The following is an 18,847-nucleotide window of genomic DNA, read 5'->3' as shown; positions in this document are numbered from 1 at the left end:
TAATTTAAATTTATCAGTTGGTAGTAAAAAGTGAATATACATTGTATATTGTATATAACAAAGATTTAAGTTGATTCTGGACAAAGAAAGATAACTCCAATTAAAAAAATTTCTTGCAGATATTTCTTGCTTACTTTACTGTGCAATTGAAAAGACTTGCTATTGCACAATACTTAATATAATAATTTTAGATCCTGATTTGGACCAACTTGAAAACTGGGCCCATAATCAAAAATCTAAGTACATGTTTAGATTCAGCATATCAAAGAGGCCCAAGAATTTGATTTTTGTTAAAATCAAACTTAGTTTAATTTTGGACCCTTTGCACTTTAATTTAGACCAATTTTAAAACTGGACCAAAAATTAAGAATCTACATACACAGTTAGATTTGGCATATCAAAGAACCCCAATTATTCAATTTTTGATGAAATCAAACAATGTTTAATTTTGGACCTCGATTTGGGCCAACTTGAAAACTGGACCAATAATCAAAAATCTAAGTACATTTTTAGATTCAGCATATCAAAGAACCCCAAGGTTTCAATTTTTGTTAAAATCAAACTAAGTTTAATTTTGGACCCTTTGGACCTTAATGTAGACCAATTTGAAAACGGGACCAAAAAATAAGAATCTACATACACAGTTAGATTCGGCATATTAAAGAACCCCAATTATTCAATTTTGATGAAATCAAAACAAAGTTTAATTTTGGACCCTTTGGGCCCCTTTTTCCTTAACTGTTGGGACCAAAACTCCCAAAATCAATACCAACCTTCCTTTTATAGTCATAAACCTTGTGTTTAAATTTCATAGATTTCTATTTACTTATACTAACGCTATGGTGCGAAAACCAAGAAAAATGCTTATTTGGGTCCCTTTTTGGCCCCTAATTCCTAAACTGTTGGGACCGAAACTCCCAAAATCAATAAAAACCTTCCTTTTGTGGTCATAAACATTGTGTTTAAATTTCATTGATTTCTATTTACTTTAACTAAAGTTATTGTGCGAAAACCAAGAATAATGCTTATTTGGACCCTTTTTTGGCCCCTAATTCCTAAACTGTTGAAACCAAAACTCCCAAAATCAATCCCAACCTTTCTTTTGTGGTCATTAACCTTGTATCAAAATTTCATAGATTTCTATTAACTTAAACTAAAGTTATAGTGCGAAAACCAAGAAAATGCTTATTTGGGCCCTTTTTGGCCCCTAATTCCTAAAATATTAGGACCAAAACTCCCAAAATCAATACCAGCCTTCCTTTTATGGTCATAAACCTTGTGTTAAAATTTCATAGATTTCTATTCACTTTTACTAAAGTTAGAGTGCGAAAACTAAAAGTATTCGGACGACGACGACGACGACGACGACGACGACGACGACGACGACGCCAACGTGATAGCAATATACGACGAAATTTTTTTCAAAATTTGCAGTCGTATAAAAAGGTATTTACCGAAGTCAAAGGTAAATTCCAAAAAAAAACTCCTCATCAAACAACGAAACGAGTGAAAACAACTGTCATATTTCCGACCTGGTACGGACTTTGTCAGGGGAAAATGTAATATAACTAGTGGAATATTCCACATTTGTTTATAACAGCGTTATATTGTCAACATAAGGTGATCAACCCTATCAGACATCATAGGGATACAACGCCAAAAAAGTGAAAACATACGACAAAAACATGCAACACAACTAACTGAAACATAAATAAACATGCAAATAAATTGATCAAAGACGCCAACAACGCTGGAGATAGAGATAGAGGGGTATGACTTAATGTTTGTACACTGTGTACGTATTGCAAGTCATTTATCTGATTGCGGACTATACCACTAAAAATATGTGACAGTTTTTAGATTTGATATTATAATCAATTATTACCTAGGGAATACGTTTATTCTACGGTCAGACAATTTGATTTTATTTCAATTGGAAAAGTCTTTAAACTTCTATAACAATATCAGATTGGGTTTAACGTTCGCAAAGTATTCTATCTACGGTTAATTATTTTCTTCCATACAATGATACTAATAATAATTGACAGTAATCCACTGTAATAATAACGATTTTAGATTGATTTAATAGCAAAAGAGATAAACAAGCCAGGTCATATTTTCTTAACGAATAAATATAAATAGAGCACATTGTAACGATGCTATAAATGTACCGCCTGCAAACACTGTAATTAGGGCTTTATTTCCAACCAATCTTCGTCTCCGTCATAATATCACAAATGGTTTTTTACAACCAGTGTCATTCAATTTACAACTCAGTAGTTCCAACAAAGTTTTCTTATGATATGATATAAAATAAAAATATGCGGTATACTTGCCAACGAAATAACTCTTCACAAGAGACCAAATGATGCAGAAATTAACAAGGTATATTTAAAGAAGGACTTCTCAGTTTGTTTTTCCAAGATGGCCATTAACCAAGCAGTTTTTTTTAAATAATTTGAGCAAATACGTTCTGGCTTAATTAAGAAAGGAAACAGAGCATAAGTCTTTAAACGCAATTATAGCATGGTCAACATCTACAGAGAGAGAAGTGAAAGTATGCTACACTTTCGCTGGATATAGACAGAGAATTACACCGCACAATAATTTCAACTTAAATTTGCTTTATATTACATCTAAGCATCTTTCATTTCACGTTTGAAGTCCAGCAGGCAATTAAGATAGAGTAACTATCAGAATAACGCAAGTTGGAATTAGTTAATGAAAGACCAAACTAATTATGCAATTGAATGAAAAAGAAATTCTGATATTTTTTCTTTTACATGATGAATGATTTCATACATTTGCCTTTTTTGAAGCAACAGGTGTCTTCAATCAGAATGGCACATTTTCTTGCTGTTGGTTCTATACCAAAAATATTTTTTAACCCAGATATAGTCTCGGGATCGGGTCAAATTCAATTGTTCAGGAAACAATTGGTGGTGGTCACATGTCATAAATTATACTTGACGATTGTGAATGCTTCAAATGTTCCCTCTGATTCTCGTGGGATTTTGTCTGATGCTCGGTCCGTTTCCGTGTGTGCTACATTTTAGTGTAATGTCGTTGTTCTCTCTCCTCTTATATTTAATGCGTTTCCCTCGGTTTTAGTTTGTTACCCCGATTTGCTTTTTGTCCATGGATTTATGAGTTTTGAACAGCGGTATACCAATGTTGCCTTTATTTACACCATTTTAACACTATTTTCATGGGAGTGCACCTTACACGAGCAATGGAATCATAGTGTTATACGGAGGAAGGATTGAAATTGATCATACACAAGGTTTTGGTTACATGAAATAATTTACCAATATTAAAGATATGTCTGTTCGCGAATTATAAGCAACATGATTACGTGGTTTTTATATCTGCAGTTTCGTATATCAGTAAGTCGTCTGATCTGTACAATTACCAATTATATCCTATCAAAAAGTAAAATCACAAAAATACTGAACTACGAGGAAAATTCAACTAGAGGCTCTCAAAAGCCAGTATCGTTCACCTTACTCTACTTGGGTTTTTGAAATCATATAAAAGAAGATTAAATTTGGTTAATATTGCATTCCATTATGTAGTTTTCTAAAAGAAGACATTTGTTTGTATTTCTCATGGGGTCCTATGTTAAGCTTAGTCCCCCGCTGGCAGCCATCTTGGATGACGGATCGACTACTTAGTTCCAACACTTGGCCAGCACCTCATAAGTAACAATTATGATATGTTTGGTTTCATTCCATTAAGTGGTTCTCTAGAAGAAGACTTTTGTATGCATTTCCCATAGGGTCCTATGATAAACTAAGTCCCCCCACTGGCGGTCATCTTGGATGTTGGATCGGCGACAAATTAACAACACCTTGTCAGCACCTCATAAGGAACATTCATGCTATGTTTGGTTTCATTCCATTATGTGGTTCTCTAAAAGAAGACATTTGTATACATTTCCCATAGGGATCCATGTTAAACTAAGTCCCCCACTGGTGGCCATCTCGGATGATGGATTGGCTACAAAGTAACAACACTTGGTCAGCACCTTATAAGGAACATTCGTGCCATGTTTGGTTCCATTCCATTATGTGGTTCTCTATAAGAAGTTCAAAATAGTTAACGGACGACGACGACGACGGACGACGACCACGGATGACAGACGCCAAGTGATGAGAAAAGCTCACTTGTCCCTCCGGACAGTTGAGCTTAAAAGGAAAGTCTCTTATCAAATGGCCAAATCAAAAGCTCAATTGATAAACACACTAAACGAATGGATAGCAACTGTCATATTCCTGACTTGATTTTACTGGGAATGTTTCAAAGGAAAACGAATTAGATCATGACAAGTTTAGGTGAGTATTGATTCCCATGGCCAGTGATGCACATCAGGAAAAGCTTATTTTGTCGATGTTCCCGGTCTTGTTTCTTTTTAAGTCAACGCGATACATTCACTTTGTTTGTGACCTTGATGTTTCTTCTTAAAGATATTATTGAATTTTAATTTCGTAAATTGCGGTTGCTCCGAATGTATTCAGCATATGGCTGCAGCTGCAATTAGCTTGACTTACATTGGTGAACTTTTACTTTTATCGTGAATAATTTTACGTGACGATTCAGGTCAAAGCACACTTTTTTAGACATTATTTGTGACCCTTTAGTAGTTCCGAATGTAGATCAATAATGAAATCATGTTTGTAACGTGTTTGACCTTCATCATACTTATTTTGCAAACTAGATGGGAATTCAATGTCTTTCGAGTTGAATTAACAAGCTAATATTTAACAAATTGCTTTGCAAGCAATACCACAATTATGTCAAAGAATCAATTAAAACAAGCTGTTTGTAGAATTTTTAACAAATTGCTTTGCAAGCAATACCACAATTATGTCAAAGAATCAATTAAAACAAGCTGTTTGTAGAATTGACTGTGCAGTTGAAGTTAAAAACTTCCATAATTGGAAAATACCAAGAATTGACAAAGCATACGTACAGGAATATCTTTCCTACGATGAAAAGTGATAAAAAAAAATTATTTTAAGTTAAAAAAAAATAGAAATTTGGATTTACAAATATCCTTCAGTATGAACTGTTTTCTACAATTGCCTCTGATGACGAACTATACGACAGGGTTTTTTTCTCATTGTTGCAGGCCGTACAGTAACCTATAGGTTTTAACTTCAATTTAAAAAGTAAAATCACAAAAATACTGAACTCCGAGGAAAGTTCAAAACGGAAAGCCCTAATCAAAGGGAAAACCCAAAAGCTCAAACACATCAAACGAATGGATAACAACTGTCCTATTCCTGACTTGGTTCATGTATTTCTAATGTAGGAAATGGTAGATTGAACCTGGTTTAATAACTAGCTATATCTCTCACTTGTAAGACAGACGCATCATATTCCATTATATTGACAACGATGCGTGAACAAGACAAACAGAACAGACATTGGTAAAAATGTCAATAATATAGCAGTCAACATTGTGCTATAATCCTAGTCACTAAAAAACATACAAACATGTAACAAAGATGCACACAAAATTGCATAAAGACTGAGGTGAAGATTTACTAATCGGATAGTATATCATTGGCAATCATACTACATCTTCTTATTGTTAAATTTTATTCTTTTCTCGTCATTAACATTTTATTTCAAACTTAAATAAGAGTAATGAATAATCATGCTATTAGTTTCATTTTAGTCTGCGAGCTGAGCAGTTTCTTTGTTCGGAAATGTTGGTACATGAATTAACGTGCCAATAGATTAAATGAAATATAAAGTGTATTCGGTATCATGCTCTATTAAAACATTAAACATATGATATGATATGAAAATATAAACCTGTCAGCAGTTTCCTGTGTTTCTTGTAGACATTTTACTTTACAGAAAATATCGTGTTACAGTCTAATAAAGCACGCAAGTTGTTACATAACTAGCTAGCATACAAAAGGTACATAATGGATAAAACATTCACCAGGAATTAACACGAACAAAAAATTTACTAATTAACATACTTTTTTTCTCTTAGATATAAGGAAAGTTAAGACATAAACGATATGCATGTATATTATTTTATACAGAACTTTGCCTAGTCTGATTTACAGCAAATGAGAAATCAATTTGATAGATTGAATGACATATATTAAGGAGGACACAATTAGATAAAACCTGTTAGACATGTACCTTACAATTATTTTGATAACAAATAAAAATAAGCCGACACTTAGCATTATGTGGAATATGTTTCACAAATATAACTGTAATCAAATAAATAAAGTGACGTGATACGCAGTTACATAACTCATTCATGGAGACATGTGTATCTTAAAATCATTTAGTTCACAAAAACAGCAGCTAACCTATAACGTATAGTACAAGGTAAACAAGTGGTAATGGTGTAAATGACAATCACACCTACTGCTCGCCTGGCATTGAAGGCATAAAACTTTGCTCAGTGCTTGGAGCGAAAAAGTCATGCTCGAAACACCAAATCCTGTATTTTGATTGGTTGATTCTCGAGTCCGAGTACAAAAATCTTGCTCGAAAGTTTTATGACCGTAAGGCCTGATCTACACTGAAGTCTACAAAACATAATTTGTATGTGAAAGGCTGAGGTGAAAGGAGATAATCTTGGTAAAAGAACTACCACTTGTATTGTAGTGTAAAACAATAAGGATATACGACGATTGCAATAAGAACATAATGATATTTTATCATTCATATATGTATACTTCTTCCCTATTATGTGATCTCTAATTGTCAAAGTTTATGTTCAGTTATTTGTGTTTCCATGATTATGCTTTTTCTGATTAGTTGCTTTTCTGTCATGATTGTCTAGGTTAACTGTTGTTTTTTGTATAATTAACGTTCTGATTCCATTTCTTTGCAGTAGATTTATATTGCAAAGTTTGCATTTTTTCTTTTCCTTTTTTATAACTTTTGGTAAACACGTCTGTATGTTTGACTATTATGTAAATATGAAAATGATTTGAACATAAGCAACTGCAGCTGTAACAACTAAATCCATGATCAGAACAACATAATGTACCATACAATTATCTAAACTGTGACTTTTATGTTTTGTGTATCAACAAAATAAGATGGTTACGTAAATATTATGAACAGTCATACGGCCTCGGACTCTTGAAGAATCTGTTGATTACAGGAGGCTGCATTCCAGGGTTAATAATTACATCATCTGATTAATTATTTCTTCATATGAAGTAGAATTTACCAAGGAATGGTATGCTAGTAGTTGTTTTTTTTTAATTTTATTTCCGCTCTACAAGATTGTACATGTAGGGCAGTATATTATTTTTCAGTCCATAGCTCTTGTACATGTACAGGAATACTTCAATCATCAGTGCAAGAATTGTACGCATAATGCATATGTAGGTGTGTATATCGATCCTCAGATGAAGGAGTGTAAATCTACCATCAGTTCAACGTGTATATACGTAATGTATATGTAGATAAAGGCAACAGTAGTATAAAAACACATAAATCCATGGACAAAAAAACAAAATCGGGGCAACAAACCGAGGGAAACGCATCAAACACAAGAGGAGAACAACGACACAACACCAAAATGCAACACACACAGAAACGGACTAAGCATAAGACAAAATCCTATGAGAAAAACAAATATAACATCAAAACCAAATACATGATTTTGGGATAGATAAGTACGGTACCGTGACACGTAAGTGTGTGTATCGATCCTCAGAGCAAGGAGTGTACATATTGTGTATATGTAGGTGTGTGTATTGATCTGCAGTGCAATGAGTGTTAACATTATGTATGTGTAGGTGTGTGTACCGATCCTCATTTCAAGGATTGTACACATAATGTATATGAAGGTGTAGGTATCAATCCGCAGTTCATGGGGTGTACACATTATGTATGTGTAGGTGTATGTAACGATCCTTATTTCAAGGAGTGTACACTTTATGTATATGTAGGTATGTGTACCGATCCTCAATTCAAGGATTGAACAAATTATGCATTTGTAGGTGTGTGTATCGATGTAAGCATACAGGGTTAAAAAATCAAAAGTATGTAAGAATAAATTACAGAAATAGACCGAAATTCAATCTAGTCCAAAAGTTATAGATAGAATTTATGAGCATCCAAAAATATTTCATTCCTCTACGCGATTGAATGATTTTGACGTTTGTGGTTCAACGTATATAGTAATTCATAATAGAAATATATAATAATGACATATAATAGACCAATATCATACTGACGGGATCTTTTAAAGTACAGAGTCACGTTATAAGAACAAAAGAAATACAAAGAGTCGCATATACAAAACAAACCACCAAAAAAATGAAAGCCAATACAAACACATTGACGAGATGTATAAGTACCGAGCTACGTCAAACGGATATAACATAAAACCATTCAACAGTAAAAGTAATATTAATAATAGAACAAAGACAAATGAAAGAACAATAAAACATGTTGTAAAGATGATAAACAACATCAGTACGCAGAATCTATACATCAAGACCATCGTGTATTATTTGATAAATTGATACGGAATATTTTTCAACAAGGTCTTGGTACCTTTCGATGAACCTTTTTTAGAAAAAGGACGAGCCGTTCTTTGACATACCCCTGGTTCATCAACTTTCTACTCAGACACTGATGACGTTTTATAAAGTCTGAGTAGGAGCTGCAAGCTCTTGAATATCGAATAAGTTGGGAAATATATATCCCATATGCAGGTGAAGTTGGTATATTGCTACTAAGGTGGGTGAAATTTATAATTTCAAAATTAAAATCGTCTCGTTTGTCATAGATTCTGGTACTGAGATTACTGTGTAAGTCAAATTCGAAATATAAGTCTAAAAATGAGGCGGAGGAAGCCGTGTCTGTTGTTTCTTTAATCTCTAGTTCTGGGGGATATATTAATGGAACCCAATCAGAAAAGTTCGGATTGTTTATGGAAAGAACATCATCAATATATATGAAAGAGAAATTAAATAATCTGGCTTCTTTGATCCTCTTGTTTTTGACAAGTGTCTGGAGGAACTCCGATTCATATGAAAATAAGAAGGGGTCGGCAAGAAGAGGCGCTTAGTTTGTTCCCATAGGAATGCCGACAATTTGTTGGAAAAGTCTACCTCCAAACTCAACAAATATGTTGTCGATAAGAAACTCCAGCATACTGACTACTTTTTCTTCTGTGTAGCATGTTTTACCTTTTTGTTTGTCACTATTAAAGAAATATGCCTTATGAAATCCCAAAGTAATAAATTTATAGCGTATGCTACCATTAAAGGAGTATAACATTCCGCAGGTCATTAACTGTTTACTCTTTACACCTGTAAATAAACTCATCATAGATACCAGAAGTAAACTTGTGTGTGCCATGAATTGTGCACGTACTATACATGTGAAGTTTTATGTTCAACCTTCATTCATGGATCGTACATATAGAACATTGAAAGGGTTGCAGATATTCCAGAACAAAATGTGTATTCCATTAACTTCAAATGACTTAAACATATATTATAAATTGGCTTACTGGTAAAGATTATTTCAAAATGTCAGGATCCAAATCAATTTCTGTGTTACAGTTCCCTCATTTCATTTAAATAACATATGACATAAACGTCAGTTCCGATAAAATGTACTTGTCGGACATATACACGTTACGATATTAAGCATTTCATACATCCAACATGATAGTTGAATTGTGTTAATAGCATGAGATTCGGACTTCACTACGTACAATTTTAAACGTATTCACTGATCCATGAAATGATGTTTGGTTCAGGTGTATCATGTCTGACAAACATGTAATATACCCTCATACCGTAACCAAATACAGCTATCCTTATAAGTGTGTAGACACCAAATTTCTACAAAACACCATAAAGAAAAATTAAAAGAACTGATGAAACAACAAAAATCCAACCAAATATATGAGTAAATCAGGTGCATTAAAAGGTACAGAAAATCGTGCTTCACTTGTGTCACCCTTCATGTTGCTTACGGTAAAACAAATAGCTCATAAGTCGATGATGACCGGTAGTGTGGCTGGGACTATTTGAAACTATCCGTGTTCTTGAGGGACACATATACTGCATGGTATCTAAGAAGCAGTGAGAGCTTTTGGGGAAAGATTATCCAGTTGACAAGGTATATATATCAAATATAAGTTTGGATACAGTATTGAGCTGAACACAATCGTTTTTATGCAAAATTCCGAATTATATGCCGGAGAAAGTAATGAAACTATAAAATCAACAACAAAAATTGGCTCAATACAATACATAATTTAAAGTAGAACTTAATGAGAATCATCAAACCCTTTCTTGAAATCTGACTTTTTTCTTTTTATACATTAGTTAGTTTCATTCGAGACAACATTTCCAAAGTCAAGATGTCCTTTGTCTAATATGTTCATCTGGCTAAAAATCGATAATATTACGAGTCATGGTGTTGGATGCATTTGGAGCATTGTGATGGTAACAGACAAACAACAGGAATCCCTTTTCCACAATTCATATGAAAATATGACTATCTAGCTGTTTTAGTTAACAAATATGAAACGTCAGGAATTAGTTTGTTGGTTGATTTTAATTTAAAACTTTTTTACCTGACATAACTACAAGCCTTTTCTTTACAACGGTGAATTGAAAGTGAGTACGGATATAACAAAACTTTAACATTAACATTCGCTACTTCTATTTGAGCACTGAGTATTATAAAAAAAAAAAACGATCACATATTTGTCAACTCTTGAGTCTCGACAATTCGCCAATGAAGTTTTCAGAACGATATCTAGTGAACTAATTATCTAACAATTTCGGTTCATTCCGCCTTTCTAGTACAAAGCAAGATTAATATTCATATCATATTGACATGTTTAAGACCTGAAAATAGTCTGAGGATTACATAATCCATCCATCCTTATACAATTTATAGGTCATCACTAAGCTTTTCATTTAAAGTCGATATCCATATTCAACCAAAATTCAAATATGTGGAATCCTTTGAAACTTTGTGAAGTTAATCCTTAGTCAGACAGGGAAATCAAGCTAAATTATAAAATTTCACTCAATAGTATAACAACAGGGCTTCTTAGAATATAAACTAATCAATATTGAACTTTTGAAAGCTCTTACTGACTTTTTATAGTTGATTACATTCTTATTTGATTCCAGGCTAACATATTTCTATTAACTTGTCATTTATTAGTATTTCATTTCTTCAAATTTGAATGTGCATAATTTCTAAAGTTATTTATAGATGTTAATATCCAAAAAGGGTACAAAATTTACATGATGAGCTTGAGGTTTTATACATTTACTCTATAAAACTATGGAAATCACTTAATGATGTACCAAAGAAACTTTTAAATAAACCATCTTTCTTTGCTTTGAATATGTTCAGAAGAGATAAATCATATATTGATGTACAGGTCTATATTGTATATAAAGAGCATTGATATATATACCAAACGTTGACTAAATAAAATTTAGAATGAAAATGGGGAATGTGTCAAAGAAAAACAACCGACCAAAGAACAGAGAATGAAAGTGTATTAAAATTTCGTTGGTCAATTAACAATTAATGAAACATCACTTTTATAAAAATTACAGCAGTGCATCTAGTGCATCTGATGACAACAAAAAATTGTATATACATTGTACAAATAAAATAAATCCATACTGTAAAATAACCACAAAAACTTAGTTTGCAGAACATTTAGGATGCAATATTAAGACCATGACAATGGAAAGATATTGAAGGCCTTTCATGAACAAGATTAATGGATAAACATAATAACATGTAATTCTCTATATACATAGATACATGTATATACAAATATATATCATGATATTTATGAGTATCAAGTTGAAACAAAAAACAATTAATGAATCATAAAAAGACATTATAATTTCAATTGTTTTCTTCTTTTACTTTATATACTTCAAGGATGATAGTGTTTTAAAACAATTTCACTTTAGAAATTATTTCTGAGAGCATCAAAAATGAAAAAGCTAGCTATATTAAAACTAAGTTTGGTGTCATGTAAAAATAGTCTGACACAGAAAACAGTATTGATCCAATCATGCATCATTTTCCTGTCATATATACATGATATATAGTGTTCAACATATTTTCCATAATCCCTCTACGTCAATTGCTATCCTTTGTAAACAGGCTAATATCTATGCAAAGGAAGGATTACTCAGTAAATGATATGTCTTGGGGAAAATCAATCAAGCTCAACCCAGAGAAGATGTTTTCCGCAAATCAAAGTTAATTTAGTCAATATATTAACTTTATTTGTGTCACACGGTACAGTGTAGTACTAGAACTAGTTTCTATTACATTTAATCAAATTAACAGTATCATTTTACTACACTAGATGCACATTTCGACAAATAATACCTCTTTAGTGTTGCTGTGGGCAAAAACGTTATGGGAGTCCAAAATCTTATAACATTACTGATAAAACCAAAAAGAACTCAAAGTTCAGAGTTATGTCTACCAAATTTAACAATTTTTACAACAAAATAACAATACATTACAAATATGTAATTATAACTCTATGAAACCCTGTGATGCAGAAACCATACCAATATCATCATCATGTTTATTCCTTCATATAAGCTGAGCTGCTAGAGCTTCAAAAGGTAAAACAAAATTATTATTTTTTCATATGAAACTTTCAATTTTCAAATATATCTATCTAATTTTTAATGATGCTCTTAAAACTTCATTTGGAAAGAATCAGCTGGTTTAAAAATCTGAATCAAAATGACAACCAACAATAAAATAAATTTCCAATAAACTTGTAATAAAATGATTATTGTTGATTACAGTCTGCTATGATGCTTCAAAAATATTCCCCATTTTCAAAAAGTAAGGATAGTACTCCTATCACATGTATCAGGAATAGGTTTATCGTAAATTACTCTTTTTTCTCAATAAAATAATTAATATGGTGTAAAGATTGTTTTAAAGTATTGAAAAATGCAAATGATGTAAAACCAAAACTAGTCAACAGACTCTTAAATTCCTTTGGAGTATTATTGTGCCAGCATAAAAAATGTCATGGCATGGAGAAAAATAAATCTCCAGATATTTATCTTTATCATGTTTATTGGATAGAGAGAAAAACAAAAATAACACTTTAAAGTTGTATGTGCCAGAGACGTTTTCTTGATCTATCTTCATCAGGAATATTCCAAGCATAGAATGTATAAGTAAGGAAACATGTGAATTTTTTTCAAACCAAAAAGGGAAACCGAATGGTTGCAGATAAGAGGTACGCTTCTTCAAATACCCTTTAAACAAAAATGTTCTCAATGAAATTTGTTGGGTGCTCTTTAAGGTAAGACAGCAAATATTTGCATATCCCTAAAATCATCTCAACTCTTTAGTCATACCACTGTGAACAAACTTGTTTTTTATATATGACTTTCTAGATCTAGAACAAAAAGTAAAAACACAAAAATACTGTACTCCGAGGAAAATTCAAACGGAAAGTCCAAAATCAAAAGGCAAAATCAAAGGTCCAAACACATCAAACGAATGGATAACAACTGTCATATTCCTGACTTGGTACAGGCATTTTCTAATGTAGAAATGGTGGATAGAACCATACACGGTTTGAAAATTGATTACATGCAAGGTTCTATTCAGAATAATTTAATTAATTTGAGACACTTGAATATTGTTTATTACAGAAACTCATCAGCCTCAGTGCCACCTAGAAAGGGGTGAATAAGTTTAAAGATGAATAATATGTAAATAAAATATACTTTTTGGGGATGTAAACATTCATTCAATATGATTCAATCAGATTTTCTACAATCCTCATCATATTATACCAATTATTATGTATAACCAATATCGTTCATTAGGTACAATGCTAAACCTTTTTAATAGATCAATTGCTGAATTAGTCTACTGATGCACTTAACTTATCAATTCATAAAGAAATGACAATGCTTCTTAATCTATGTAACATTTGATGATCATAAACTGGCATTAAAAGGACAACTGATCCAAAACAAATATGTGAAGGAGAAACTTTTCAGAGAATACTGACTTTTAAATCCTTTCAGCTAATGAAATAATGACAAATGAACATGACAGTGGTTTCAAAATGAAACATTGCATTTTTTTATTGTAATTCCAATGATCTGGTTGGGACCATTATATGATCACCTATACAAACTATGAAACAACTAGTAGTCTGTAAAAGGAAGTTAGCTGATTATATTTTCTTTATGCTCCATTGTAAGTCATGTAAGTGTGGTTTTTTTTATCGATTTTTATCTTAGATTTCCAATTTAAGTTATAATCCTGAAATCCAACAGAACCAATATTACTAATGCATAATATTAATAAAATGTTTGAAGTAGTTTAAAGAAGCTTAGGTATTATAAGAAGAAAACATGGTGCTTATTGAATGTCCTATAATAGTTATCAAAGATACTATAAGTGTATCAAGTGCTTATTGAATGTCCCTTTTAAGTGTGTAGAGCTTACAGAAGGTTCAAATATATGCAATTTAATGAAAAATGGCTAATATGTTAAGACAGTAAAGTTTTGATAAGATATATTTTTCAACATCTGCTTCACTCCTTTAATCTATTTTACATCAAACTTTAGATATAAAAAAATGGTTCAACCTCTGCTCAAATAGGCAGAAATCAGGTTTAAATTGAATGTTTAAAAAAAATATGAAACCCTTTATTACAGGAGGTAACCAGATGCTCCGCAGGGCGTAGCTTTATACGACCGCAGAGGTTGAACCCTGAACGGTTGGGGCAAGTATGGACACAACATTCAAGCTGGATTCCGCTCTAAATTTGGATTGTGATTAAATAGTTGACACAGCATAGGTTTCTGACACAGAATGAATGTATTCAAATGAACTTAAAATTTTTGTTTTCTCTTAGAGCAATTCACTATGCTGTTGAATATTAATCCTCTCAAAAAAATGTTTGAAGAAATTTTCTTTTTATTTATGAAATTTCAAATGAGAAAAATTGAACCCAATTTTTTAATCACATCCCCCTTTCCCTTATTCCAAAACTAATTTCAATTAAAATATTCTAATGGAGTTTGCAACAATTACTACTCATTTAAATACATCATAAAATATTAAGATGTAAAAAAACTGCTTGTTATCACTGAATGGTAAAGATTATTTAAATTTATCAGTTGGTAGTAAAAAGTGAATATACATTGTATATTGTATATAACAAAGATTTAAGTTGATTCTGGACAAAGAAAGATAACTCCAATTAAAAAAAATTCTTGCAGATATTTCTTGCTTACTATACTGGACAAAGAAAGATAACTCTTACTTAAAAAAAAAATTGCTATTTCACAATATTGTGAAATTAGATATTTCTTGCCATTGCACAATACTGTGCAATTGAAAAGACTTGCTATTGCACAATACTTAATATAATAATTTTAGATCCTAATTTGGACCAACTTGAAAACTGGGCCCATAATCAAAAATCTAAGTACATGTTTAGATTCAGCATATCAAAGAGGCCCAAGAATTTAATTTTTGTTAAAATCAAACTTAGTTTAATTTTGGACCCTTTGCACTTTAATTTAGACCAATTTTAAAACTGGACCAAAAATTAAGAATCAACATACACAGTTAGATTTGGCATATCAAAGAACCCCAATTATTCAATTTTTGATGAAATCAAACTATGTTTACTTTTGGACCTCGATTTGGGCCAACTTGAAAACTGGGCCAATAATCAAAAATCTAAGTACATTTTTAGATTCAGCATATCAAAGAACCCAAAGGTTTCAATTTTTGTTAAAATCAAACTAAGTTTAATTTTGGACCCTTTGGACCTTAATGTAGACCAATTTGAAAACGGGACCAAAAATTAAGAATCTACATACACAGTTAGATTCGGCATATTAAAGAACCCCAATTATTCAATTTTGATGAAATCAAACAAAATTTAATTTTGGACCCTTTTGGCCCCTTTTTCCTTAACTGTTGGGACCAAAACTCCCAAAATCAATACCAACCTTCCTTTAATAGTCATAAACCTTGTGTATAAATTTCATAGATTTCTATTTACTTATACTAACGCTATGGTGCGAAAACCAAGAAAAATGCTTATTTGGGTCCCTTTTTGGCCCCTAATTCCTAAACTGTTGGGACCGAAACTCCCAAAATCAATACCAACCTTCCTTTTGTGGTCATAAACATTGTGTTTAAATTTCATTGATTTCTATTTACTTTAACTAAAGTTATTGTGCGAAAACCAAGAATAATGCTTATTTGGGCCCTTTTTTGGCCCCTAATTCCTAAACTGTTGAAACCAAAACTCCCAAAATCAATCCCAACCTTTCTTTTGTGGTCATAAACCTTGTGTCAAAATTTCATAGATTTCTATTAACTTAAACTAAAGTTATAGGGCGAAAACCAAGAAAATGCTTATTTGGGCCCTTTTTGGCCCCTAATTCCTAAAATGTTGGGACCAAAACTCCCAAAATCAATACCAGCCTTCCTTTTATGGTCATAAACCTTGTGTTAAAATTTCATAGATTTCTATTCACTTTTACTAAAGTTAGAGTGCGAAAACTAAAAGTATTCGGACGACGACGACGACGACGACGACGCCAACGTGATAGCAATATACGACGAAAATTTTTTCAAAATTTGCGGTCGTATAAAAATGGTCAAGTTGGTATATCTACATCTGTTTCTACAGCCTTTAAAAGTTTTCAAAATTTACACATTATAAATACTTAATATCTGTACTAAAAATAAAAATTATGGCTAACATTATCTTGATATAAAAACCTCTAGTTGTAATAGGGAGACAATTCAGACTAGGTAGAATTGTACCTACACATGGATTGGCAAATCCATACTTTTTTAATAAATTACTTAATCTATTAAGCTAAATATAAGCTATTAAATTATAATGTTCTCTAGAACACTTTTAGCCTCAGTTACAACTTTGATCTTATCTAGACTTGTTACCGGTGATACCAGACATTTCTGCTTCAAGCAATGAATATATTTTATTTCGCCATGGCCTTAAAATCACAATTCTTATTTCATTGTTTTGGGGCAAATAGCCTTCCCCTCCCTTTGCCAAGTTCTGTGTTTATTATTATTTATTCATTTACATCATACTGATGTGATAGTTTTCAAATGTCACAACTACATGTATAACTCATTTTATAAGAAGATATATATCTGTGTATGTCTGTATTATAATAAATTTCTTCACAATTTTTTAATCACAACCCTGTTAATAGCTCTTGCACCGAAGACAAAGCTAAATAAGTGAAAATACCATTATAAAAACAGTCCAGCATCTGAACATTTTCATATTGGTATTTTCTTTTTGATAGCCATTCAAAGGGAGATTAATCTCATCAATAACAAGTTCCTTAATATTTACTTCAGCATTAAAACTTTGTATTAGCCTGTATCAATTAACTTCTTTTTAAAACAATAATCTTCAAAGTTTGATATAGGAAAAGTTCCTTTCAATAGCATATTCTGATTAACCCCTTTGTGATATGCACATGTCAGATATATGTGAATAAATTCTAACTTTCAAGTAAAACATGTATATGTACAATGTACATGATATATAAGATGTATATATGTGAATAATTTCTATATGACTTTCAGAATGAAGATATATATATAATAATAATGTGAATGAATTATGACTTTGAAACAGTGAATGAATCCTGACAAGACATGTACATGCATGCAAATGAATTCTGACTTCAGACAAGATAGATGTATGTAATTGTATCTGAAAATATTCAGACTTACCGAGTGAAGATATTTCAGTTCAGATCTACACTTTTTCTCTAATTTCTTTGCATCATTTACATCCAGTTGCTGGGACTGTGTGATCAAACTTTCTGCATTCTCAATGTAAATATCAAGCAGTTGTTCTATGCCAGTGGAAGATGGAGGGACAATACTTGTAGCCATCTGTGAACATATACACAAGAAATTAAATTCGAATAACATGGTAAATAACTTATTTCTCCACTGACCATGTTTGATATTCCATTGAACAAAGCTGTGAGATACTGTGGAAAGTTGCATATCAATGTTTGAAGTGTTTTCAGTATTATATATCGGGGGAAAAGTCTGACAAAGCAGGTTAATAGAATGGCACAATTAATTTATCAAAATAGATAAAGGAGAAATATAATCATAATTCAATTGCCAAAAGACATTTTTTTTTAAATTACTACATTTGTATTTTGATTAATTTCAAATCTATTTCATTGTACAAATCCTGTTATTATCATGATTATATACATATGTAGGTGAACTTTAAACATAAACAGGTCATTGCAGGTGAATGCTAGTTGTTTCGTAACCTGGTTGATTTGTATGTACATGTACCATTTATTTGTTACTGAGATGTCTGTACCTGGTGTTACAATGTATCATATGGTTTTAAAGTGTTAGTTTAAAAAAAAAACCAGTGAAAGTCATTATTTAAAAATGATCAAAATGTCAATAGATCTTAATTAAATAATAACAATCATGACAATATTGTAATACATAATTTCAAACTTTTTTTTTTGTTTATTATTTGCTAATTGTCATGATTGTTAATTACGCTAGTTGACTACTTAAATGGTTTTATGACAGCTAATGACATGTAATAAAAGTAGGTGAAAAGTGATTAAATAAAGTATTAAATGGCACATGACCTGATAAAACAAATATTTTCTACTTTTTTTCTCACTTTTAAATTATGCAATTGCAAAACCCTCAGCCTTATTCACCCCTATTAAGTAACATAAAGATCAGTGGTGTCAACTTGACGTATGGGAGACATCAATGCATGTGGCA

At 31.7% G+C, this 18,847-nt stretch overlaps 1 protein-coding gene across 2 annotated transcripts in view; it reads right to left on the bottom strand.

The window, feature by feature from the left end:
- LOC134707132 (UPF0415 protein C7orf25 homolog) overlaps positions 1-18,847 on the bottom strand; it is an 87,356-nt gene that overhangs the window by 63,486 nt on the left and 5,023 nt on the right. For both annotated transcript variants that reach the window (XM_063566667.1, XM_063566666.1), the window contains exon 2: positions 17,804-17,968. In XM_063566667.1, coding sequence (XP_063422737.1) covers positions 17,804-17,968 — 165 coding nt within the window. The remainder of the gene's footprint in view (positions 1-17,803; positions 17,969-18,847) is intronic.

The sequence above is a fragment of the Mytilus trossulus genome, chromosome 2 (assembly GCF_036588685.1).
Source record: "Mytilus trossulus isolate FHL-02 chromosome 2, PNRI_Mtr1.1.1.hap1, whole genome shotgun sequence".
Taxonomy (NCBI): domain Eukaryota; kingdom Metazoa; phylum Mollusca; class Bivalvia; order Mytilida; family Mytilidae; genus Mytilus; species Mytilus trossulus.
This window is presented reverse-complemented; position numbering and strand designations above follow the sequence as displayed.